General features: G+C 48.9%; 1 protein-coding gene across 1 annotated transcript in view; it reads left to right on the top strand.

The window, feature by feature from the left end:
* LOC146813466 (uncharacterized) overlaps window positions 1-25,807 on the top strand; it is a 58,103-nt gene extending 32,296 nt beyond the window's left edge. Inside the window, exons 6-7 of the mRNA XM_085620234.1 lie at window positions 19,790-19,882; window positions 23,404-25,807. Coding sequence (XP_085476360.1) covers window positions 19,790-19,882; window positions 23,404-24,455 — 1,145 coding nt within the window. The 3' untranslated portion in view covers window positions 24,456-25,807. The remainder of the gene's footprint in view (window positions 1-19,789; window positions 19,883-23,403) is intronic.
* The last annotated feature ends 325 nt before the right edge of the window (window positions 25,808-26,132 follow it).

Here is a 26,132-nt window from a genome sequence, read left to right as displayed (position 1 = left end):
CTGCGGCGCCAGGCCGAGGGCCAAGCCGCAGGTGACCAGACCGGAACGCACCGAATCTATTGGGAAAATAACATCCTGTATAGTGAGCAGAAATCAGTGGAGCTGGGATCCGGACGGGTACTGGTGGTACCCCTCTGCTTCCGGGATTTCCTCCTGGGCTTAGCCCACGATGTCCCCCTCGCCGGTCACCTGGGTCAGGACAAGACCTACAGCCGTCTCGTGACCCATTTTTATTGGCCTAAGATGAAAGCAGCGGTAGAGGCACACTGCAAGTCCTGCCCCACGTGCCAAGCCAGTGGGAAGAGTGGGGGGAAGCGCAAGGCTCCCCTCCAACCCTTCCCGGTCGTCAGTACCCCCTTCGAACGAGTCGGAATCGACATCGTGGGGCCACTGGACCCCCCCACCTCCCAAGGTCACCGTTTCATCTTGGTCCTAGTAGACCACGCCACCCGCTATCCAGAGGCTATTCCCCTGCGCACCATTACGGCCCCCGTGGTGGGCCGGGCCCTGATGGGGATCTTTTCCAGGGTGGGTTTCCCCCGCGAGGTCGTGAGCGATCGCGGCACTAATTTTATATCAAGGTATATGACGTCCCTGTGGCAACAATGTGGGGTGTCCTATAAGTTCACCACCCCGTACCATCCCCAAGGGAACGGCCTAGTAGAGAGGTTTAATAGGACTTTGAAAGGGATGATCGCTGGCCTAGAAGAGCCCCTCCGGCGTAAGTGGGACGTCCTGCTCCCCTGCCTCTTGTTCGCTTACCGGGAGGTCCCCCAGAAGTCCTTAGGGTTCAGCCCGTTTGAATTACTCTATGGGCACCCCGTCCGAGGTCCCCTCAGTTTGGTTAAGGAAGGGTGGGAGGCAGCACCCCAGACCACCCCCCGAGATGTGTTCCAATATGTCCTGGCCCTCCGGAACCAGACCAGGAGGTTCCGAGAACTGGCCGAGGCCAACCTGGAGGCGAGTCAAGAAGAAATGAAGCGCTGGTACGACCAGAATGCTACTCTGGTCGAGTTCCAGCCGGGCCAGCAGGTGTGGGTCATGGCCCCCGTGAAGCCTGGCGCTCTCCAGGACCGATGGACTGGGCCCTACAAAGTGGTTGAGAGGAAGAGCCAAGTCACCTACTTGGTGGACGTCCAGTCGCCTCGGGATCCCCTCCGGGTCCTGCACGTGAACCGCCTCAAGCCTCACTTCGTGCGGAAAGAACTGAGCCTCCTGCTGGCCAACGATGACGGGGCCGAAGATGAGTCGGATCCCCTCCCGGACCTCCTGTGTGTCAAGGAGCAGGATGGCTCCGTGGAGGGAGTGAACCTCTCCCCAGCCCTCACTGCCCAGCAACAAGCGGACTGCCGCCAGCTCCTCAGACAATTTTCTGACCTCTTCTCCCTGACCCCCCGGGTCACCAACTGGTGTGTTCATGATGTGGACACCGGGGACAGCCCGCCGGTGAGACACCGAGCCTACCGGGTTCCTGACCGGGTCCGGTCCTGTATTCAAGCCGAAGTCTCGAAGATGTTGACCCTGGGGGTGATCGAGCCCTCTGACAGTCCCTGGGCCAGCCCCGTGGTCCTGGTTCCGAAGGCAGCAGCCCCCGGTGTCGCCCCCGAGCTCCGGTTCTGCGTGGATTACCGGGGGCTCAATGATGTTACCCGAGCCGATGCCCACCCCATTCCACGAGCCGACGAGCTCATTGACCGACTAGGGGCCGCCCGGTTCCTCAGCACTTTCGACCTCACCTGCGGCTACTGGCAGATTGCGCTCACCGAAGGGGCCAAGGAGAGGTCTGCTTTCTCCACCCCCGATGGGCACTACCGCTTCCGCGTGATGCCCTTCGGGATGAAAAATGCCCCGGCCACTTTCCAGAGACTGGTAAATAGGGTCCTGGCCGGGCTAGAACAGTTCAGCGCGGCCTATCTGGACGACATCGCTGTCTTCAGTTCAGAGTGGAGTGAGCACCTCCAGCACCTCCGGAGAGTGCTAACCGCCCTGCGCCAGGCAGGCCTCACCATAAAAGCCAGCAAGTGCCAGATCGGGCAAGGATCCGTAGTCTACCTGGGGCACCAAGTCGGGAGTGGCCAGGTCGCTCCTCTACAGCCAAAGATCGACGCCATCCTGGCCTGGGACCCACCCATCACCCAAACGGAAGTCCGAGCCTTTCTGGGACTCACGGGCTACTACCGCCGATTCATTCAGGGGTATGGCAGCCTGGTCGGCCCTCTCACGGAACTCACGTCTAAAAAACAGCCAAAGAAGGTGCAATGGACGGCTGCCTGCCAGGAAGCTTTCGATGCTCTAAAAAAGGCCATGTGCACGGCCCCCGTCCTCCAGGCTCCCGACTACACCAAGGAGTTCATAGTCCAGACCGATGCCTCCGAGCATGGCATTGGGGCCGTCCTGTCCCAAGTGAATGATCAAGGCCTAGACCAGCCCGTCGCCTTCCTCAGTCGGCGGCTGCTACCCCGAGACCAGAAGTGGAGCACCATAGAGCGCGAAGCCTTTGCCGTGGTCTGGGCACTCAAAAAACTACGACCCTACCTGTTCGGCACTCATTTCAGGGTCCAAACTGACCATCGGCCCTTGCGATGGCTCATGCAGATGCGAGGAGAAAACCCCAAGCTACTGCGGTGGTCAATCTCCCTCCAGGGAATGGACTTCACCGTAGAACACCGCCCTGGTACGGACCACGCCAACGCTGACGGCCTCTCCCGGTTCTTCCGCCTCAGCGAAGAGAACCCCCCAAGGTGATGGGCAGTTCTCTCCGGCTTTCAGCTGGGGGGGACGCGTGTTGGACCCGGCCTCGTAGAATGGCCCTCCGTGCCCCCGCACCACCGAAACCTAGTGCCTGCAGCCCAAGCCCGCGGCCCAGCCGACCTTTCCCACCAGGACACCTGCACCAACCCCGGACATCCCCGTCCATGGCCTCTCTCCTTTCGGCCACCCCGGGCCCGCGTGCCCACTCCCTGCAACAAGATGGCCGCCCGGCTCCAGCGCGACCCGGGCCTCGAGGCGCCACTCCGGCTGGAGGACATCACGCTTCCAGGGGATGAGAGAGGGAGGAGCAGTTTCTATCGCACCTCTGAACTCCCCTGGGACGATGGGTTTCGATCGGCCCTCCGGCCTCCCTGCGGGCTGGCTCCGTGCCTGCTGGGTGTCTGGGACTCCTCCCGACCCGGCCCTGAAAGGATCAAAAGACAATAGCAGGAAACCCCGACAAGCGGCCCCCAGGTGACAAGATCCCTGCCTGCGCAGACTCCGGACATCAAAGCGGGGTCGACCTATAACAAGGGGTGCTCTGAGACTGTCCGGCAGATTCGACGCTGGAACAACGAGAGCCTGCTGACGTGGTCGCGGCTCCTGGAACTGGAACCCACCTGAGCCCTGCTGAGTGACTCGCGGCTCCCTGAAGATCGTAAGACCTCCGAACTTGTACCTGAGCCCTGCTGAGTGACTCGCGGCTCCCTGAAGATCGTAAGACCTCCGAACTTGTACCTGAGCCCTGCTGAGTGACTCGCGGCTCCCTGAAGATCGTAAGACCTCCGAACTTGTACCTGAGCCCGCTGAGTGACTCGCGGCTTCCACAGACTCCACTGGTCCCGCCGGACCCCAACGACAACAAGCCTACCCCCCAGCTCGAGGATTGTGAGCTGTGCGCCGGGTACGTCCTTGCCTTGAACCTTGTACCAGAGACTGTCCCGCTACCCCCTATCCCTTCCGAGACTCATTGAGCCCGCGCTCTCCTTGTACATATTTGCAGTGCTAACCTGTTTGATAAAGAGTGATTCCTAAGAACGCACGGTGTGGGGTTTCTGTGTCGTGTGGTGCCAGAAGTACGATCCTCGATACGGGATTCCTCCTCCTGAGGAGTCTCCCGCCAGTGCCCGGCTACGATACTTTGAGGGTGGGTCTCAGGGTAGTCAGGACCCCCTTTCCGGGCTCCTCTGAGGTCGCCGTCTAACAGTATGCCTCCAGGAGCTGTCACACACTGGGTGGTGTATGTTTCCATGAACTGTCACATACTCGGTGGTGTGTATACCTCCATGAGCTGTCACACACTGGGTGGTGTATGCCTCCATGAGCTGTCACACACTGGTTGGTGTATGCCTCCATGAGCTGTCACACACTGGGTGATGTATACCTTCAGAGGCTGTCACACAGTGGTTGATGTATGCCTCCACGGGCTGTAATACACTGGGTGGTGTATGTCTCCATGGGCTGTCACACGTTGTGTGGTGTATGCCTCCATGGGCTGTCACACGTTGTGTGGTGTATGCCTCCACGGGCTGTCACACACTGGGTGGTGTATGCCTCCACGGGCTGTCACACACTGGGTGGTGTATGCCTCCACGGGCTGTCACACACTGGGTGGTGTATGCCTCCACGGGCTGTCACACACTGGGTGGTGTATGCCTCCACGGGCTATCACACACTGGGTGGTGTATGCCTCCACGAGCTGTCACACACTGGGTGGTGTATGCCTCCATGGTCTGTAATACACTGGGTGGTGTATGCCTCCATGGGCTGTCACACATTGCGTGGTGTATGCCTCCACAGGCTGTAATATATTGGGCGGTGTGTGCCTTCATGGGATGTCACACACTTGGTGGTGTTTGCTTCAATGGGCTGTTACACACTGGGTGGTGTATGCCTCCATGGGCTGTCACACACTGGGTGGTGTATTCTTCTGTGGGCTGAGGAACTAATGTTGATACCATAGGCAGGTAGTTTTGGTAATGTCATATGGAGGAACTATGTCAATACCATAAGGGTCCCTAATAGCAACATCACATAGAGACAGAGTGGACATCCTTCGGAGGCACTAATATCGACACCACACAGATGAACCAATGTTGATGCCATACCGAGGCACAAAAGTCAACACCATATGAAAGCACCAAAGGCAACACCATACAGATGTCCTAATGTCCACTTCATACGGAGGAACTAATGTCGATACCATATGGAGGCGCTAAAGTTAACACCATACGGAGGAACCTATGTTGATACTACATGGAGGAATTAAGAGCAACATCCTTCAAAGCTACTAAAGTCAATGCCATACAGAGGCACAAATGCCGTGGCAGGTGGGCAGAGCTCCCTCGGCTGCATGTTGGCGCTGTAACCACATATAGAGCACCTTTCTACGTTACATAGGACAGTCCTGTCATTGCTTTTTTGTACACAATGCACATACCTGGAGAGGGTTCTGGGGCACAACTTTCTAATGGACCCTAGGACGCTTTGCTGGAGACCATGGTTGCTTGGGAGGGCAGCCGGAGTGCAAGTTTACAGGATACACTTTGATATTTAATTGGCAAATGGGACATAGCTAAGAAATGGCAGAACAATGCTCCTCTGACCTTTGGTGAATGGAAAGGAGGCACGGTGAGAGAGCATAGTATAAGGCCAAAGGTCGCGCATGGTGAGATGTGCATTCGCAGAGAGAGCATTGCATAGGGCAAGACAGAGCATTGCATAAGGCCAAAGTTTGTGCATGGTGAAATGTGCACTTACGAAGAAAGCATTGCTTTAGGCCCGAGGTCGCGCATGGTGAGATGTGCACTCGCGCAGAGAGCATTGCATAAGGCCCGAGGTTGCACATGGTGAGATGTGCACTCGCGGAGAGAGCATTGCATAAGGCCAGAGGTTGCACATGGTGAGAAGTGCACTCGCGGAGAGAGCATTGCATAAGGCCAGAGGTTGCACATGGTGAGAAGTGCACTCGCGGAGAGAGCATTGCATAAGGCCAGAGGTTGCACATGGTGAGAAGTGCACTCGCGGAGAGAGCATTGCATAAGGCCAGAGGTTGCACATGGTGAGAAGTGCACTCGCGGAGAGAGCATTGCATAAGGCCAGAGGTTGCACATGGTGAGAAGTGCACTCGCGGAGAAAGCATTGCATAAGGCCAGAGGTTGCACATGGTGAGAAGTGCACTCGCGGAGAGAGCATTGCATAAGGCCAGAGGTTGCACATGGTGAGAAGTGCACTCGCGCAGAGAGCATTGCATAAGGCCAGAGGTTGCACATGGTGAGAAGTGCACTCGCGGAGAAAGCATTGCATAAGGCATAAGGCATAAGGCAAAGAGTTGATTTTCGATAGCCAGGACTAGAGGGGAGATCTGGAGACAAGTGCAAGTCTACCGAAGGCCTCGGCTATAAACTTGCACATTGTGACCCGTCGATCACCATGTACAAGTCTATCAAGGCCTGTGTTATAAACTTGCATATTGTGACTAGTCCATTGTTATGTTGCGTAGGGTTTCCCAATATAGGCTTGAGTAGTCACCTGACCCTTCACCTACATTTACCGTACCATTGTACTACATAACAAGTTTTGGTATTGACCTTTTTTTTTTTTACAGTCAATTTTATTGCGTTTTTAATGTAACAACCAATAGCACCGTTCAGAGCTACATTACACATTATCAAAAGAGGGAGACAACACATCACAGAGACATCAGGGCTATACAAAGAAAACCAAGAATGAAATGTCCAGGGGCATCTAATGCCCATATCTCTCCACATCAGACTTCTATTACATCAACCCATTTGCCCCACATGCGGTGAAATGTCTTAGGGCATCCCCATGCGACATAAAGAGGCCGCTCCTGTGCAGCACACCAGTCCATCCCTCTGCGCCATCGCCCCAGGGTGGGTGCGTTAGTGTCCAACCAGTGAGCGGCAATGTCCCTTTTGGCAACCGCTAATGCCGTATTAAGGAAGAGCTTCTCAGCCCTGGAGCCATCCAGCCCGTCGGTGATGCCCAGCAGAATGCGTATGGGATCAAGAGGCACCTCCCAGCATAGGACCTCTGTCAGGTCCTGTGTTTAAGGTGGGAGCAGCGGGGGCAGTAAGACGCAGAGGTGTAAGGTAGGCGGCATGTAAGAAGTAAACTTGGACCAAGCGGAGCGGAGCTGAGACTGCAATAGTTCTGGGGGCCATCAGAGCGTCCCTCCAATCCGCATCCTCCAGAGCCCCGAGCCAACCCTCCCATTTGTCTTGGAGTAGGGAAAGGGAGTTGAGCGTATTGTTGGTGAGTGAGCGGTAGATCCGAGAGATCCCACCCTTCCCCAGATCGCCGGTCATAACTTGCGCCTCAGGCGGGCTATATTCAGGCAAGGAAGTGCCATCTGGAATATGAGAGTGTAGGGCATGGCGCAGCTGCAGGTAGCGGAAAAATTGAGAGGGATGGAGGGAGTGTCTAGCTTGTAGATCCTGAAAGGATCGGATATGAGTACTGCTCCAGACGTCGCCCAACAAAGTCACCCCGATGAGATCCCATTGTCGGAACCCCGGCAAGGAGGCGACTTGACGGAGCCTGGTGCCATACCACAAGGGGGTGTATTGAGTCAGTTTCCCTGCCCAGTGAGTATAACGTAGGGATGCACGCCAAGCCAGAAATACTCCACGCGTGACCTCAGGGAGGGCCCGAGGAACAACGGCCCCGTAAAGCTTTCCCTGGATAGAAGAGAAGCCCATAGCATGACGCTCTAAGCGGTACGCTGGGTCAGACCAGCCGCCATTAAACCAGTCGTGGATCGTGAGGAGACGAGTTGCTAAATAATAGAGGTAGAGGTTCGTCGTTCCGAGACCTCCGTCAAAAGGGGGGATTCGACAGTGGGCCAGGGCCAGTCTGGGTCTCCGGCCCCCCCAGAGGAACTTGGTGGCCAAACCGTCCATGTCCCGGAACCAAGACCTAGCGAAGGAGAGATGTGTGTTCTGGAGCATGTATAAACAAGCATTTACAATGCAACGGTCTCGGCATTGGTAAAGTTAGAGCTATTGGCATTGCTCATGACATTATTTTTGTTAATGTTTTTGTTTTTAAAACATTTAAAGAAACGGCATTGTCATGAGCAATGCCAATAGCTCTAACTTTACCAATGCCGAGACCGTTGCATTGTAAATGCTTGTTATAATACTAAAAACATTGAAGCAGTGTTTGTGAAAAGGAGCAATCCGCAAATGTGGGCCACTTTTTGTTAGGGTGCCCTGGCCTAAACTACAAAAACTCCTACACAGGCCCATATGTAGGACTGGGGACGTGTTTCACTTGAGTTTCTAGAAATAAAACGTTTTTGCTTAAAAATGCCTGGAAGTAATTTTAGCCATTTAATCATAAAAACTATAAAACTCTAGTAGGTAGGAAACTATAAGTCCTGGCATTCACTGCCAGGCAGTTGGAATGTTTTCATGGTTGTGTGTGTAAAAGCCATGCTGGCCGCAACTGTGTAATAATAAAATAGACGCTTGCTCCTAAATGTCAGGGTATAACTGACCGAGCGCCTCGGTGAGAGCTGGGCGCTTGTCTCCCTGGCAGTGGCGTTGCTGTCCTCTGTGTGGGGGAATACTTTGCCATGCAGTTCAACGAGAAGCTTTTACAGCCCGACATGAAATGGCACCGACGTGACAACGAACAAAAGCCTCCACCCCCTCCTGCTTGCTGGGGGCAGGCCGAGCAAAGCAAACTTCACACAAAGCTGCTGCAGCTGAAGTGAGTCACAGAGACGCGAGGCAAATGCAGAGTAAAACAGTCTCAGGTTTTTGCCACTCATCCATTGACAATACACCTGATTTCCTGTAAAGGGTGATTCACACGAGGGACAGATGCGCGTGAGTCCCAGCGTTTAAAATGTGGGTGGAGGAACATTTTGTGTGTTAGTCAATTAACAGAGGGGGCAGAGCCTTATGCAGTGCTGACACCGAGCGTGGTGACTTATAGTTTAATCGCACAACTCTCAGGACCCTAGGCGCTAAATTCTCGAAAGGGGAGGACATTAGAAGTAGTTACTTATGGCTTTGGGCGCTGTTTGGGGTGGAAGCAGGAACGTTTCCCCATACACAGAACAAGGAGCAGCAAGTAATGTTTCAGATGTGGGTATTGCGCCGGGATGGGGGTTATCTAGGCGCTTGTGCAGTACACGGAGATGAAATGGAGAGCGACAGGAAGCTATGACAGGTAATGTGGATTGAAGACTTGGCTGCCGCCCACCCAGGGGGGCACGAGCAGTAAAGCGGTGCGGATAGTTGGGCCACCCCCCTCCCCCCACAACAAGACGAAGTGAAGCAAGCAGCCGCAAACATTCAGCATACACTACCGTGTAGAATACATATTTTCTTTTGGTGTGGGGGGGGGGGGGTACAGGGTTGTCTCTACAGTGCGACATACAAGGATAGATACACTGATTTATGAAAGTTGACTTTCAGCACAGTGTAGTTTGAAACATAGCTTCGTGAGGGGAGTACTTTATACACTACGACATGCAGTGCGACTCATAGGAGTGAATGCACAAGGAAGTTAACTGCGATTGGCTATGCGATATTTTATGCAATATTCAATGCGACCTCTGTGCAGCCCGGTTCTGTCGACAGTTTATGCAGTGCAGCGTGCATGGTCCGACGCAGTGCGATGCAGAGTGTGAACTGCAGTGCAATACTCGGTATCACAGTTTGACACTTTGGTGTGCGTCATGCCTGTCACATGCAGCGCCATTTACAGTGTAGTGTGATAGACAATACGCAGCGCGACTGGCAGTGCGATTGAAATGCAGTACGTGGTACAATGCACCGTGCAGCGCAACCTACAGCCTACTAAGAGCAATGTACATTATATGATAATGTTCATTATGCAGTTCAAAATCCAGAGCGCTGTGCACAGATTGTACAACTTGTCGTTGGATGTGCAGGAACTGTGATATATTAACAGCAGTGGAACATTCAGTGCTATTAAACGACCGCTTCATGATATGATATGCAGTGGGAAATGCAGTGACACAATGCACTGCAATGTTGACATGGCTGTTCCTAATGCTCACCCTACATCTACACAGTGCACCCCAGCCTGCCACCGTGTCAACCAGTGTGAAGACGTGTGAGGGCAAAGCATTCCACTACTACATGAAATGCGCGAAATCCGCCGCCGGGGAAGTTTCGTGCTCGGCGGTGATTTACGCGGAGATTCGCGAGCGCGGCTCCTTCGGTTCGTTAAAACGAGGAATTTTGGTGATGGTTTTTGCGTTTCATTCTTTTTGGGAGACTCGTTTCATGGTATACCTTTGGCAGGATTTTCGTCCCCGTTTCGCGAATACACAGCCATTTTGTGTGTGTTCCTCGAAACAGAAAATGTGTTCTAGGCCTAGCAATGAGCAGATGCAGGACAGGGTATGCACACTTGTTTTTTTTTCTACACTGTATAGTAGGTGTCGTTGGTACTCCTATTTGGCAGCACTGCTAGTGGCCTGAAGTGGGACAAGGAGCAGCGACCTCCTGAGAAATATCTTGGGTCCTGGCACTGCTAGCAAGTGATGTTGCTTTCTAGCAACCTCGTCACTGCTTCATTATTTACTGTTCTATTTTCCCTTAAGTTCATGGCCTCAACAATTTTTTGTGTTTCCGCGCCAGTGGCGCTTTCCGTTAATGTACTTGCACGCAATCCACAACCTGTTGCGTAATTTGCAGATTTCAACAACAAAAAATATTTCAATCTCGGATGGATCGACAGTTACTTTAAAAAGAGTCACCAGTGGTGCAGGACAGTGACAGAAAAGTGAACTGCTCACCTTTCAGTTGCTTAATGTCATATTCAGATGTTAAGCTAGTGCTAACACGGTGACATTTTTTCTTAGACATTATTAATATGTTTTAAGATTACAAATTTACGAAATAGCATTGCAGGTGAGCAAGTTGCATTTTGCCACATCATTTACCCTTTTCTTGCCTCATAATTCGCTCAACCAGGCGGCATGAGTTCCATTGCGGCAGAATTCCAGTTGCCCTTCTTATGTTTTCATCTTTTCCATATGATTTATAATATCGTTATGCACGTTTACCCTCCAGGGAAGTCTCTGAGTTAGCGTTTAATGTTCCTTGCAATTGGTTACATGTAAATGTAGCGCCTTCTGGCTTTAGTCTCCTGAATTTACAGTTCTGTAACCTTTTTCGTACACATGGCGATCGGGTTGGTCATCTGTCTCTTCTCCATAAAATGTCACATAAATATTGTTGATCACTTTGTAAACAGAAATAATAAAACTAAACGTTTCGTTCCTTTTCACATCAAGGCCAAAACTGCTTTTGATTTTCGCTGACACACGTTCCTCCGACAACGTAAACCAATCGTCTTCTTTGAAAGATTCCAACACAAAAACTGAAATGAAAAACAATTGAAAATTAAGGTGCGTTATCGGGAATACCCGTATTCACGCGCCCAAATAAGTTGTGCACGTGTTGGCGTGTGTGCGAGCTGCTGAGCGCCCCCTCCTATGTTTATCTGTGGTGTGTTTCGGGAATTTCATGGATCTCTCGGTATGTGCCCGAATGGGGGGGGGGGGGGGGGTCTAGGAGACAGGGCGAGTGAGAAAGAGATCAAAGGGGCTTCGGTGTATCTGTGAAAGACGGTCCAAGTGCCGGGTCCCTGTAATGAATGCAGCAGTGTTGTTTTGCGTGGGGGCGGTATTCTCTCGTAAGACAGTCTGACACGGATGTGGTTGTGTTTTTTCTCAAAATAGTTCAGACTGCATTTGTTTCGGGAATTTCATGGATCTCTCGGTATGTGCCCGAATGGGGGGGGGTCTAGGAGACAGGGCGAGTGAGAAAGAGATCAAAGGGGCTTCGGTGTATCTGTGAAAGACGGTCCAAGTGCCGGGTCCCTGTAATAAATGCAGCAGTGTCGTTTTGCGTGGGGGCGGTATTCTCTCGTAAGACAGTCTGACACGGATGTGGTTGTGTTTTTTCTCAAAATAGTTCAGACTGCATTCAGTTATATACCTGATGTGAATGTGGCTCGGTGTGACAATGCAAAAAACCTTTTTTCCTTATAGGTACCCGGTATGTTAGACGTAGTTTGGGAGCGATTTCGCAAGAATGTGACTATTACTTGATGATTTCAGGTATTGTAGCAGCTTGTTCGACAGTTTCTTTTCATGGCTTCGTTTGCGCGGCATTGGACAGTAGGTGTGTTGGCACGTGTGTAGTACGGGATTGGGTCTCTTACCTTTTAATCTTGGCATATTCTCTGCTGAAATGGTTTGTTTTTTCCTCAAAAGATACTATTTTATATTTCTGTGACTGAGACCGAACCTGTTGAGATCACACTTTGTTCCCCATGAATCTGTTGGGTTCTCGAATAGAGATACTACGTGTAAGCGGTTCCTCGCAACTCTACCACTGCTACTTCGGGTGTTGGAAAAGCGTCTGCAATTCACAGGGAAGGTAAAAAAACATGGTTTTTAGGTCTCTAACCCCCCCTCCAAAAACAAGCCGAGGGCACCGGAAGACACCACCGCCTTTCTCCGAGGCAGAGCAGAAATGCCTCGGAGAAACGCAGCGTCCTTTTCGGATTCGGGGGCGTGTTTTGCTGTTATCTCCTCCTTGAGACTTCTTGCAAAAAACACGCCCCCCGATCCGAAAAGGACGGGGCCTAATCTGAATGACTGACCTCTTCTCCAGTGGCTGGCCAGCATTCAAGAGGCCAGCCAATGGAGAACAGGGGAGAAGAGGGGCTGGTTCAAGCCCCTCTTCTCCAAGTCATTAAATCTCTCGACTTCCGGTTCTGCCTTCGGCAGACCGGATGGTCCCGAGACCTAAAAACGGGGTAAGATCATCATTTTGTATAGTGCTATTCTGCCTAGGAGGTTCAGGGGTAAATTGCGCCATTTTAGGAGGTCTGTGCGGACCCGTTTAACCAGCGGGGTGACATTGAGCTCCCACGCGAGGTCGGGGAGAAGGGAAACCCAAATCCCCAAGTACTTGAAGGACAGCTGCCGAAGGGGGATCGTCGACTGCCAATCGAAGCATTCGTGCGATGGATGCAAGGGGACAAGGACAGATTTGGCCAGGTTGAGGCGAAGGCCGGAAACACTCTCGAAGATATCCAGCACTCGGAGGCATCGGGGTCCCGACTGGGCCGGTTCGGCCAGAAACGGCAGCACGTCGTCTGCGTATAGCGCGATTTTATCCTCTGCTAGGCCGGGCCACCTCCAGCCGGTCAAGGAGCGGGCACAGCGGATAAGACAAGTGAGTGGATCCATCGCCAGAGCAAAAAGTATCGGGGAGAGGGGGCAACACTGCCGCGTACCCCGTCTAATGGGGAAGGGGCGAGAAAGAGCTCCGTTGACGAGGACCTGTGCCCGGGGACGGTGATACAGTGTTTTTGTCAAGCTGCGGAAAGGAGTGCCAAAACCCATCTGGTCCAACACCGCATCTAAGTAGCTCCAGTCAACGGAGTCAAAAGCCTTCTCAAAGTCAATAAGGAGAAGGGACAAGTATGGGGTTAGCAGGTGTCGATTCGCAAGGGCAAGATGGCGGCACCGAAGACAGTGTCTAGTCCCTCGGAGAGGCATGAAGCCGCATTGGTCCTGGTGGACAAGCTGGGCTAGGTGCTGCCGTATGCGATTGGCCAGCACGGAAGCGAAGATCTTAAGCTCTGTATTGATGAGCGAAATGGGACGGTAGTCCGAACAGTATTGCGAGAGGGGCTGGGACTTAGGGATCACTACAATGGTGGCGAGATCCGTCTCTGTCCGGAAAGAGCCGCACTCCACCGCTTCATTGAACATCGCTATGAGAGGTTGGAATCAAGGTATCGTGGTAGGACGAATAAAACTCCTGGGGAGCCCGTCCGGCCCAGGAGTCCTACCCGCCACCAGGCGCAAAATGGCATCAGACACCTCCGTAGGGGTAAGTGGAAGGTCCAGTGCAGCCGCATCGGGGCCGCTGAGGTGCAAAAGGGGGAACTCTTCCCGTCGGAGGAGCTCAGAGAGAGAAAGACTCGGCAACCGTGCCGATTAGAGGGTAGCGTAATAGGTGGCGAAGCAGTGGGCCACTGCTAACGGAGCGCGGTGAAGCTTGCCGGATGCGTCAGTCATCTCCGGAATGATACGGTTGGCCATGGGGTAGGTGGTGAGGCGGTGGAGGAGCCTCCCATTCTTGTCTCCCCAGCCGTACACTCTGGCCACAGATGAATGCCAGAGAAGCTTGGCTGCTTCCAGAGAGGTCTGTCTGAGCTCGTCCCGTAGGAACGTCAGTCTCCTGTCCTGGGCAGCGGATCTATCCTCGGGGCTCATCGCCTCGAGCAGGGCGGCTTGTGTTTCCAGAAGCGTGACCCGGGAGTCACGTGCAGCACGGGTGAGTGTCAGTCGGCCCTTGGCGAACCCCCGAATGGTAGCCTTACCAGCCTCCCAGAGGGTGCGGGAGGAGGAGATCGAGCCATGATTGGTGGTGAAGTAGGTGTGAAGTTCGGCACCTATGCATTCCTTAAACTACTCGTCCTGGAGGAACCAGGCGTTGAGTCGCCAAAGTGGTTGGGAGGATGGGGGAAGGGCCCCTACATGGAGCAACACTGGGGAGTGGTCCGACAGACCCCTCGGGAGGATAGAGATTGCCTGAAGTTCTCGGCAATCCTGGACCGGTAGGAAAACGTAGTCTAGACGGGCGTGGGTGTGGTGAGCGGCAGAGATATGGATGTACTGCCTTACGGTCGGGTACCACAATCTCCAAGCGTCCCCTAGACCCAGGCTAGCAGCCCATGAGGAGAGAAGACCGGATTGGGCAGTCCTGGAGGTGGAGGGAGGAGACGCAGTATCTAGGCTAGGATCCATGGTGGCATTGAAGTCACCCCCCACCATGGTCAATCCCAGGGGCAAAGCTGCGATCAGTGGGGTGAGTCCGCGAAGCGTGGGGCCCAGCAAAGCAGGAGGGGAGTAGACCGACAACAGATTAAGCGGATGTTCCCCGAGGGTCCCTTCTATAAGGAAGACGCAGCCTTTGGTATTGACCTTTTACCTAGTTAAGCGCTGCATAAATGTTGTGTGGTTCTCCCCAAAAACTAGCCTCATTCATTATGCATAAGGCTTCTCAGAATCACAGCAGGATTACCATCTTCTGCATAATAACTATGTATAAGGTCATCCCTTTCGTCATCCTCGGCCGATATGACACCGCAAAGGTCAAATCCCCTGAGGGTACCTTTTGGGTAAATATACACCACATCGTTGCCAGGGTGGGAAGAGGAGAAAGACTTCCAAGCTGACACACTGACGCGAGAAGCTGAGGTTCTGCACGCAGAGACTCCAGCTCGCAGTGGTCTGACATCCCTCACATGGTGTCCATCTCAAGACCAAGACGGGGTCCCACAGTCTCTCACTTCAGGTAATGGGGATGGCCTCAGCCTAGGGGGGAGTCTTGGCAACTACACCTACATACATGGTAAGTGCACTTGGGTACATCTAGGTAGGTTTGCATCGTAAGAGTATGCATTCTTACTGTCATGTATTTATATACTACCATATATTAATTGTCTTTAGCAGTATGGTAGGAATCTACAATCCATTTACTCTGTTGGTGCTCATAATCACTGACATCTGTTTCTGTCTTATGGTTGTTTCAGCACACCTATTTTACACTAGAATGACGCTGGTTCAATAAATGCTTATTGAAAACGTCCCCACTGTTTATTCTGTGTATCACTCTGAGGCAAAGTGAGCACGAGTGACTGAGCAAAAGGTACTGTACTGTTTCCACGATCCCTCATGGGACAGAGTTGTCATGTTCGATAGTTGCCAAGAACTATTCTCTCCTTGGTAAGAGGGTTTTACAGAGGCACTGTGAGCTACCTGGCATACAGGCCAACATACACGGTGGGGGTGTCTGGAATCAGTCTGGACTCTCATCCCACAGTCTATGTTGTCTACATGCGTAGATCCTATATAGGTTTATAGGAACTACATGACACCATCACCATATACAATCTGTCGTAGGGCCTCTGTTACGAACTTGCATAAAATGACCAGTTGATCACCATGTACAAGTCTACCGAAGGGCTGTGTTATAAACTTACAGGTCGTGACCAGTCGATCGCCTTGTACAAGTCAACTAAAGGGATGTGTTTTAAACGTACAGGTCGTGACCAGTTGATCACCATGTACAAGTCTACCGAAGGGCCTCTGTTACAAACTTGCATGTCGTGACCAGTCGATCACCATGTACAAGTCAAGAAAAAGGGCCATATTATGAACAAATTAGGTCTGGCAGAAGGTTTTATGTCTGAGCCAGAGGGAAGAAACAGGACCAGGTCTTCAGTAATCAAGTGTCTGTTGTTCCAGGACTCTAGTGTCTGTATGGACGGTTCGCAAACAAAGCTCATTGGGCCCAGTGAACATTCAGTTTTACTCTAGTCCAAGCTAAAAAATGCCAAGTGGTGCTGAGTGATAGGACAGCACCTCACCTCACCGAGAGAGCATTGCATAAGGCCAGAGGTCACGCATGTTGAGATGTGGACTCACGGAGAGAGCATTGCATAAGGCCAGAGGTCACGCATGTTGAGATGTGGACTCACGGAGAGAGCATTGCATAAGGCCAGAGGTCACGCATGTTGAGATGTGGACTCACGGAGAGAGCATTGCATAAGGCCAGAGGTCACGCATGTTGAGATGTGGACTCACGGAGAGAGCATTGCATAAGGCCAGAGGTCACGCATGTTGAGATGTGGACTCACGGAGAGAGCATTGCATAAGGCCAGAGGTCACGCATGTTGAGATGTGGACTCACGGAGAGAGCATTGCATAAGGCCAGAGGTCACGCATGTTGAGATGTGGACTCACGGAGAGAGCATTGCATAAGGCCAGGGGTGGTGGTCGAGAAATCACGTCAGATCGCAGTGTGTGCATGCTGTTAAAAGGGACTGTAGTAGGGTACAAGTCCACCTATTGTTTACATGATTTGGCGATTTACTGTTCTATACGTGGTCCTTCAGGCCTTGTAAAACACAGGGCTGGGGTCGCCATAATATAAACTCCCTTGGAGATCCACAAGGATATTGGGTTCCTGCTCCTCTCCTCCCTGCTGTGCTATGTTCCTCTCTTCACCTGTGTCTGAACTGGAAGAAGCATATGTTGAGTCCCAGGCCTGAATATGTGGGGAGACCTCCCTTGTGAGTGTTGGAGGATCACTTCTGTGGAAGAGATCTTTCCTAGTGCCAAGGTGTGCTTTAGAAATAATAAATAAATGAATTGAGGAATGACTTCCAACTGGGCTCAGGCTCTGACTTCTTAAATAATAATTTCATGGGCTTCGAGGCACTAATGATCCGGTTTACCAAACAGAGGCCTAAGAGAGTGTGGCGCAGCGGCCAGGGCAGCTGGCTCTGGAGCGCGGAGCTTACGGTTCGATCCCCGGCACCGGTGGCAGCTCAGCATCATTTGACTCTGTGTAATGCAGCCTGGTGGGAACATGCAAAGTGCGCATGAACTGTTTGATCAGCCCAAGAAGGCCGGCCAGACAGTTCATGCGCACTTGGAGAATGCACACTACTCCTCCCCTGCTCTGGCCAGCCCCGCCTGTCCCGCCACTGACTGCAATAGGGAAAATAAAATGATAATATCTATGTTTTTAGCATTTTTATTTTTCCTTTTGAGTAGGCGGGCGATGCTCCTCCGCCTTAGTGGACAAGCCGCCACTGGACAGACAGAGTTTGGCGAAATAAGATAGAGCCATACAATTTTGAGAAATACAGACTTTTGAGAGTTTATGCCAGAATACAGCTGCATACACAGCAAGTGCTGAGACTGCTCAATAAACTGTAACATTCTCCCTTTAGATGTAAACACAGTTTTGGCTTTGAGGGATGATTTTATAAACATGAATGTAAACGTTTGGAAAACACTAGAAAACACCAGCAGAATCATGAAAAATAAACACTGAACACCGGAGACCCTAGTAATAATGCCCCAGGCTCCTCTTATAAGAAGGCGCACTTCTGCACTGACTATGATAACTGTCTGACTAGAGCGGGCATCTCTACAAGACTGTCATACCTGGATATGTCTCCATCGGTGCATCATTGGTCCATTGCTTCATCAATAGGAGCTCGCATTTTGTTTCAAAGATTACTGCTGGGAAGCTGCTCTGCTCAGATTGTGTTGCTGTTCTGCTTTGGTTGTGTTGCTGTTCTGCTTTGGTTGTGCTGCTGTTCTGCTTTGGTTGTGCTGCTGTTCTGCTCTGATTGTGTTGCTGTTCTGCTTTGGTTGTGTTGCTGTTCTGCTTTGGTTGTGCTGCTGTTCTGCTCCGATTGTGTTGCTGTTCTGCTCCGATTGTGTTACTGTTCTGCTCTGGTTGTGTTGCTGTTCTGCTTTGGTTGTGTTGCTGTTCTGCTCTGGTTGTGTTGCTGTTCTGCTTTGGTTGTGTTGCTGTTCTGCTCTGATTGTGTTGCTGTTCTACTCTGATTTTGTTGCTGATCGGCGTTGGTTGTGTTGCTTTTCTGCTCCGATTGTGTTGGTGTTCTGCTCTGATTGTGTTGCTGTTCTGCTTTGGTTGTGTTGCTGCTCTGCTCTGATTGTGCTGCTGTTCTGCTCTGATTGTGTTGCTGTTCTGCTCTGATTGTGCTGCTGTTCTGCTTTGATTGTGCTGCTGTTCTGCTTTGGTTGTGCTGCTGTTCTGCTCTGGTTGTGTTGCTGTTCTGCTCTGATTGTGTTGCTGTTCTGCTTTGGTTGTGTTGCTGTTCTGCTTTGGTTGTGCTGCTGTTCTGCTTTGGTTGTGTTGCTGTTCTGCTCTGATTGTGTTGCTGTTCTGCTCCGGTTGTGTTGCTGTTCTTCTTTGGTTGTGTTGCTGTTCTGCTCTGATTGTGTTGCTGTTCTGCTCTGATTGTGTTGCTGTTCTGCTCTGGTTGTGTTGCTGTTCTGCTTTGGTTGTGTTGCTGTTCTGCTCTGATTGTGTTGCTGTTCTGCTCTGATTGTGCTGCTGTTCTGCTCTAATTGTGCTGCTGTTCTGCTTTGGTTGTGCTGCTATTCTGCTCTGGTTGTGTTGCTGTTCTGCTCTGATTGTGCTGCTGTTCTGCTCTGGTTGTGCTGCTGTTCTGCTCTGGTTGTGTTGCTGTTCTGCTCCGGTTGTGTTGCTGTTCTGCTTTGGTTGTGTTGCTGTTCTGCTCCGATTGTGTTGCTGTTCTGCTCCGATTGTGTTGCTGTTCTGCTCCGATTGTGTTACTGTTCTGCTCTGGTTGTGTTGCTTTTCTGCTTTGGTTGTGTTGCTGTTCTGCTCTGGTTGTGTTGCTGTTCTGCTTTGGTTGTGTTGCTGTTCTGCTCTGATTGTGTTGTTGTTCTACTCTGATTTTGTTGCTGATCGGCGTTGGTTGTGTTGCTGTTCTGCTCTGATTGTGTTGCTGTTCTGCTTTGGTTGTGTTGCTGCTCTGCTCTGATTGTGCTGCTGTTCTGCTCTGATTGTGTTGCTGTTCTGCTTTGATTGTGCTGCTGTTCTGCTTTGGTTGTGCTGCTATTCTGCTCTGGTTGTGTTGCTGTCCTGCTCTGGTTGTGCTTCTGTTCTGCTCTGGTTGTGCTGCTGTTCTGCTCTGGTTGTGTTGCTGTTCTGCTCTGATTGTGTTGCTGTTCTGCTCCGGTTGTGTTGCTGTTCTGCTTTGGTTGTGTTGCTGTTCTGCTCCGATTGTGTTGCTGTTCTGCTCCGATTGTGTTGCTGTTCTGCTCTGGTTGTGTTGCTGTTCTGCTTTGGTTGTGTTGCTGTTCTGCTCTGGTTGTGTTGCTGTTCTGCTCTGGTTGTGTTGCTGTTCTGCTCTGGTTGTGTTGCTGTTCTGCTTTGGTTGTGTTGCTGTTCTGCTCTGATTGTGTTGCTGTTCTACTCTGATTGTGTTGCTGATCGGCGTTGGTTGTGTTGCTTTTCTGCTCCGATTGTGTTGCTGTTCGGCGTTGGTTGTGTTGCTGTTCGGCGTTGGTTGTGTTGCTGTTCTGCTTTGATTGTTCTATTTATAGTCATTGTGACACAATCATATATACTGTATCTTCTCTTTCCAGGGGAGCCCATTGCTTCGCCTATGCTGTCACAGGCCTTAAAACAAGAGGCAGACATGTATGCAGAGCCGAGAGCAGATGAGGCGAGCATCTCAGGTGATGAATATAACAAGGTGTCACGCTGACTAGAGGTGCCCTATGTCAAAGGCACTTAGTGGTTGGTTTATTCGCTCTTCCTTTTACTCATAGGATGGATAAACTATTAGTTGACTTTGGGGTGGGAGAAAGGTTCAAACAGAGCTGCCTGCTTGTGATAACAAAGAGGTGCAAACAGAGCTGCCGGTTTGTGATAACAAAGATGTGCAATCAGAGCTGCCTGTTTGTGAAAACAAGCAGGTGCCATCCGTGCTCCCGAAGGACATGCCGGCCACTGCTCTAGGACCCTGCCTTAGAGCACGCGTACATTACCCTCCGAAGTGTCCTGAACGCAAACCCATGGTAATGTCCTACGTGTATGTACTGTGCCTAGCCTGGGACCAGGCTCCTTGCCCAGTTCCGACAGGGCGTACCCTTCTGTTCCTTGCTGCTGTGGTCCAGCAGCTAGGACTGTTGCATGCTGAGGTCTGACCAAAGGTGGGGACCCTCCACACAGCAAAGGCTAGAGTGTAACACGAACCTCGACTCCTGTGGGCACAAACATTGTGTCCACTGTGGTTGTGGCCTCCCCTTCCATGCCATAGGCCTTGGCTGACTGCGAGTACACAGTACCGCCGGACTGTCCACACTCACTCCATTGCTGCCTCCGATGCTTGATTGTGACAGCCAAGCAGGCTCACTGGCGTGTGGTGGCTCATCCCTAGCTGCTCTTAATTTCATGTTTCTATTTAGTTTCATTTTCTATGACTCACATTGAAAACTCAACAGCAACAATACAGCAGTGAGAAGTCTCATGTGCATACTGTTAGTAAAGTGACATTTACCCTAAGGAGTTTCTTGGCTTTACATAAAAGATTTTTATTATTACCCAACTCCAGAGTAGATAGCTAGTTGTAGAGGAAAAGGGGGAGTGTGCGTGTAGCGACTACAGAGGCCTGGAGGGAAGGTGTATTGTCAAGTCTCTGTTCAAGTACACCTGGGTTGTGGCATTACAAAGATGCTTTGGTTTGTCTCACGCATTTACCTTCATGGATGGTGAGGCGCACCGCGTTGTGATGTTGGTGCCGTACAGTTATATCTTGTCCTGCAGGGATTTGGGTTCAGCGTCCATAGCAGATTTGTACGTCAGCGAGAAGACGATGAACTGTATTTTTGCTTTGTACCACGAGCCAACTGTGTTTGCCCAGGATTGTAAAGACAGGTAAGATGGGCGGCCATGTTTTGCCCTATATGTAACCGGTTTATTTGGAGAATAGAGAGGGTTGCACAAAGGTCATTGTGAGGGTCCTGGTGAAAGCCATCTTGGAGCTTTTCTTTCTGCAGGTTCAGCTGGTGAAATGGACTGACAGGTTTTGCATTATTTACAGCATGTTCATTTGGTGGGCGGAGAGGTCCGCACACGGGTCATTATGGTGGTCCCTGGTGGAGATTTGCGTCTGGTGTTTGAGCTGGTCATGGGCTGCCTTGACCACAGCCGTCATTGGGGAGTTGAGGCTGACTTCTGAGTCCCAAAGAACAACTACCTCTGGGTGTTTGGCTTTTCTTTCTCAATAATAAAGTGTGTGGGGAGGAAGCTTGGTGCCTCCGTTCTGTTCGGGAGATGTTTGTGGCTATGGACCAGGTTTCTGTCTTGGATTTATTTACTTTGAGGCTTTTATACGCATCCACTCTTAGAAATTATTTAGGCCCCGATGACGAGTTTGGCGGATGGGAGACTCCATCACAAACGTGAAGGATTTCCCGTTCAACGTATTACAATTCCATTATATCCTATGGGACTTGTAATAAGGCGGACGGGTTATCTGTCACATTTGGGATGGAGTATCCCGTCCGCCGAACTCGTAATCAGACCCGTAGTCATTCCTGACATTATCCAACAGTGTCCTATTCTAGCAGGCGGAGAGTAGGGGGTCTTTGGGGACACTGCAGATGACTCCGATGGTTGAGGGATGTTCCCAATTTTCAGCTCTTTATCTTTTTTGAGGGAATGGATTGGGTGAATTGTCGCTGTATCACTATGTTGTCTTCAATGCGCTGAATGCAGTTGAGAGGCTAAGTAAAGTTTGCTTATGGTACAGACTGAGACGGGTGCGGTCTGGAGGCCACATTAAAGATGGAAGCCTGTTCTGGGCTCTCCACGATTAAGTGACATGATGTAGACTTGTAGTTCCAATGCTCTGTTGGATAGAGAGATACTTTTACGAGGGTGGTGAGCACAAAGGTTCCTGAAATTGGGTACTGTCCCTTTTAAAGTTTGCTACTGGTGACATTGATTGTGGGGTGATGAACATGTCTATTTGTCTACTGGGTATGGCTTTGGGGTATGGAGTCACAGAGTTCATGTATAGCATAAAGCCTGCCTCTACAGACACCTGCTCTCGCATCTTATCAGGCCCTGCATCCATCCATAACTATAAGGTATTTGCCATGTTTCTAATTTATTTTTAAAATGTGATTATTTTCTCAAACTCTCAGATTCAGGCTTGAACATTTTTGTTGAGCGTTTGCAAGCTCACTGTCTACAACACTGTGTTTCTATATCTTCGTTCAGATATTGTTCTGCACCTTTCTTCAGGCACCTACATTCCCTCCTTCTTATAAACTGGCTTATAAGAACCTTTTATAAGTATTCATTTTGTGCTCTGGCCCTGTAAAATGTACAGGCAAAATCCACCCATTTTCCAAATACACCATGTTAGCCATGTGCTTGGATTTTTTTTTTAAGTGTATACATTTACCATAAACTAAATGCATTTCTTACTAAATCTAGCACATGATGCTTAGAAGCCGTCTTTCTGTTTCCCTTGCTCTGTGTTATTTTCCACAGCGTAAAAATTGTGGATTTGGCCTAGTTTCAAAATTAAGAAAATGTTTACTGTGATTTGAAAATTCAGCTGACAAGATATGCAAAAGCATTTTCCTGTTCATGCAGTCCTGTCACCTTTTACAAACTAAAATATCTCTGAAACTACTAAACTGAAATACAGAAAACCAAAAAAAGAACGCTCAAAGATTGACGTTCTACCTCCATACCAAGTTTGGTTAAATCTGTTCAGTGTTTTGTGCTGGAATGGTGAGCAACATTTCTTATGGTAGTTAAAATAGGACACACTTTTTTAATCCACCCTCCTTAACTTTTGTTCCGGTCGAGGGATTCGCACTAAACTTGATATGCTGACACTTATAGGCCAATGCTAAGCGATCGCCACATTTCATGCTGACTGGTCCACTGGCTCCACGATTGTAGTCAAAACCCAAAATGCCTTTTCATCTGTGTTAGGGTTCTTTACTAGGTCATCATAATGTTATAGGGCCACCTTTTATAGACCATTTGCGAAGCCTACATGGCACTGTCCATAAATTAACATTATTTCCTTCTACTGTGATTTTGTAAACTCTGGGGTTGATTCAGCTAACTTTGCACACATTATTTCTATCAATACAATAATACGCATTCAAATGGAAAATGCAATGATAATAACATTTCTCTGCTGTTAAATGTGTTTGCTTTTTACCAACAGGTTGTCCGCTTCAAAACAGACAAACCACAATGCCAACAGAACTGGAAACACAAGACAACTTGCAATTATGCAGAGACAATCCATTTTTAACAGTGGCACATAAATATACTGAGGAAGATAAGACCACATATCATCATGCCCAAACCCAGAGGGAGGAGAAAAACATTTCAAGGCTAAACATCCACATAAACTCAACACAATTATCAAACATACACACTGTTCATAAAGAAACAAAAGGGTATATAGGAAATACAAGCAATAACAAAGCACAAACGCAACACATGAATGCAGTACAACAGAAAAATCTCGCCAGATGGAAGTTTGCAAACAGGCAAGAAAGGAACTCAAACATAAAAACAAAGCACCCGTTCTTTGAAATGCGAAAAACACAAAACCACGTAATACAAGCTGCAGAAAGTGACACTGTCACACAGAAACCCAATACTCCTACAAAAATAGACAATGAACACACCATCATTCCAGGCAAATACACAGATGGGGAAACAAGAGAAGGTAATTCTATGCCAAGCAAAGATAAAGAAGAGACAGCAGAGCATGCTAATAATAGACATAACAAAACAGAATTACATATGAGAGTCAATTACACAGTTACAAAACACAAATTACAATCTAGTACAGCCACAAAAACAGACGATGCTTGTCAACAAAGGAACCCAAATGGCAACAGAGCAATACTGAAAAGAGGAGGAAAATTTACACAAACTAGATCTTGGGTATGGAACTACTTCACAATCCCATCATACAGTGAGGTCAAGACGGCATCGAACGTGCTATGTATTCTTTGTTCAAAATATATTAAAAGAGGAAACCCAAGCAAATATTGTTTAGGAACCAGTTCAATGACAGCACACTTGAAATTTACTCATAATAAAATTTATAAAGAACACCTTCAAGATATCAACAACAGTAAAAGAAAACATATACAAATAAAAAATGAAGATATTCACCAAAACTATCCAACAATAGAAAATATTACTGGCCCACTTTTACCACAACAGTTTCAGCAAACAGTATTTCAGACATACCCCTAATCTACATATACCTATTTTAAACACACTTTATTGATTGTTTTAAACAATCCTGTTGTACAAAGCATACTTGTGTTACATATACATATAACAACAGTCACCACTTTTTTTCACACATGTATATCTATCTTGAAAACATATATTTTGCAGTGTAGTAAAAGAAGAAAAGTACATACTAGCACCATGTATAAAAAAGAGTTTACCACTGTTTCACCCCTACCAAAGGCATTACTGTGACAACAACAATATTCAAATGTATCTACGCACAACCTTTTAATACATTTTCTTTGATACAAAGTTAAAGCATACCAAGGTGATTACAGTTTTGTTGCATATCCTATTCCCCATACATCTAGACATCTAGTGCATACCAGCTCCAATACTTTCGTTTCTTCCTTAATAACGTACCTTGCAGAATCAAACACATTTACAGCTTAACTGTGGACACCTTTTAAAAATATAACCTGAGGATTGATAATGGAGGAACATCCAATGGAAAACAATTGGCATAACAGTGTATATGTCTAAGAGTTTGCTAGTATCAACAAATGTATGTAACCTGTGGGAAAAGTGATAAAATGTCTTCTAAATCCGTTGGGCTTGATTCCCAAACTGCACTTTCTAGTACGTTTTGTAATACTACAGCAGTACTGCAAAATCTACTACAACGTGCCATTCATGAACTGCACTTTTGTAATAAATTACATTTTGGAGTAATGTTACTAGTTTTCAGTGTTCACAAACCACTTTTGTAGTAACTTACACTTTCAGTATCTTACACTTTTGTAGTAAGTCCTTACCTCCATTATTTTCTGTGGAAGGATGTTGCAGTACCAGTGCTTGGCCCTGTGTAATGCTGGACTTATCACAAAACTGTAAGTTACAAAAGTGTAAATTGCTACAAAAGTGTAGTTTGCGAATACCGAAAAGTAGTAAACTTACTCAAAAGTGTAAACATACTCAAAAGCGTAAGTTACCTTTGTGAATCAGGCCACTTGTGCCTAATCAAGACAAAATTCTTGTGTTTCAACAAAAAATTCACAAAATTTGTAATATACCTATTGATAAATAAAACCTAAAATGTATTTTTCATTATTATGTGAATGCATTTCATCACCTTAGAATGTTAATGGCTAACTAAATTACATTGTCATATTTTATGTACGCTGGATCAAGGTCCACAAGAAAAGCAGACACAACTTTACAGACTGCTTTTTGTGCTTTTTCAAATTGTAGAGATGTGCATTTAACGCTGTTTTTGGGCATTACGGGAGTAGACAATCTTGGTGGAACGCAATATGCTATTATTTGTATATAGATATTTTTCCTGCTAAATAAAGAAATGTTTCTTAGAATCTATATTATTTTCTTTGAGATGAGCAGCAAGAGTATCAGACATAGTATAGTGTACCATACAAGTACACATCCTGCATTGTAAGCTAATTGTCACAGTCCAAAACGCAACTAATGACATGTGGTGCGGGGCACGGATTCAAGTGACTACATTTGCTTTGTAATGAGCTACTTGCAAGAAAACTATCTGCAGTTTTGGGAGAGTTCTTTGTAATTTTATTTATTTTTTTTCACCACAAATTTTATTTGGTTTTTCGTTAGATAAGTGGGTGCAGGCCCTACAATGACCTGTAGGAGAAAATGACATAATATCACAGCGAGTCCAAC

This window comes from Triturus cristatus, chromosome 7, assembly GCF_964204655.1.
Source record: "Triturus cristatus chromosome 7, aTriCri1.1, whole genome shotgun sequence".
Taxonomy (NCBI): domain Eukaryota; kingdom Metazoa; phylum Chordata; class Amphibia; order Caudata; family Salamandridae; genus Triturus; species Triturus cristatus.
Note: the sequence above shows the minus strand (reverse complement) of the source record. Positions and strands in the feature narration are given on the sequence as shown.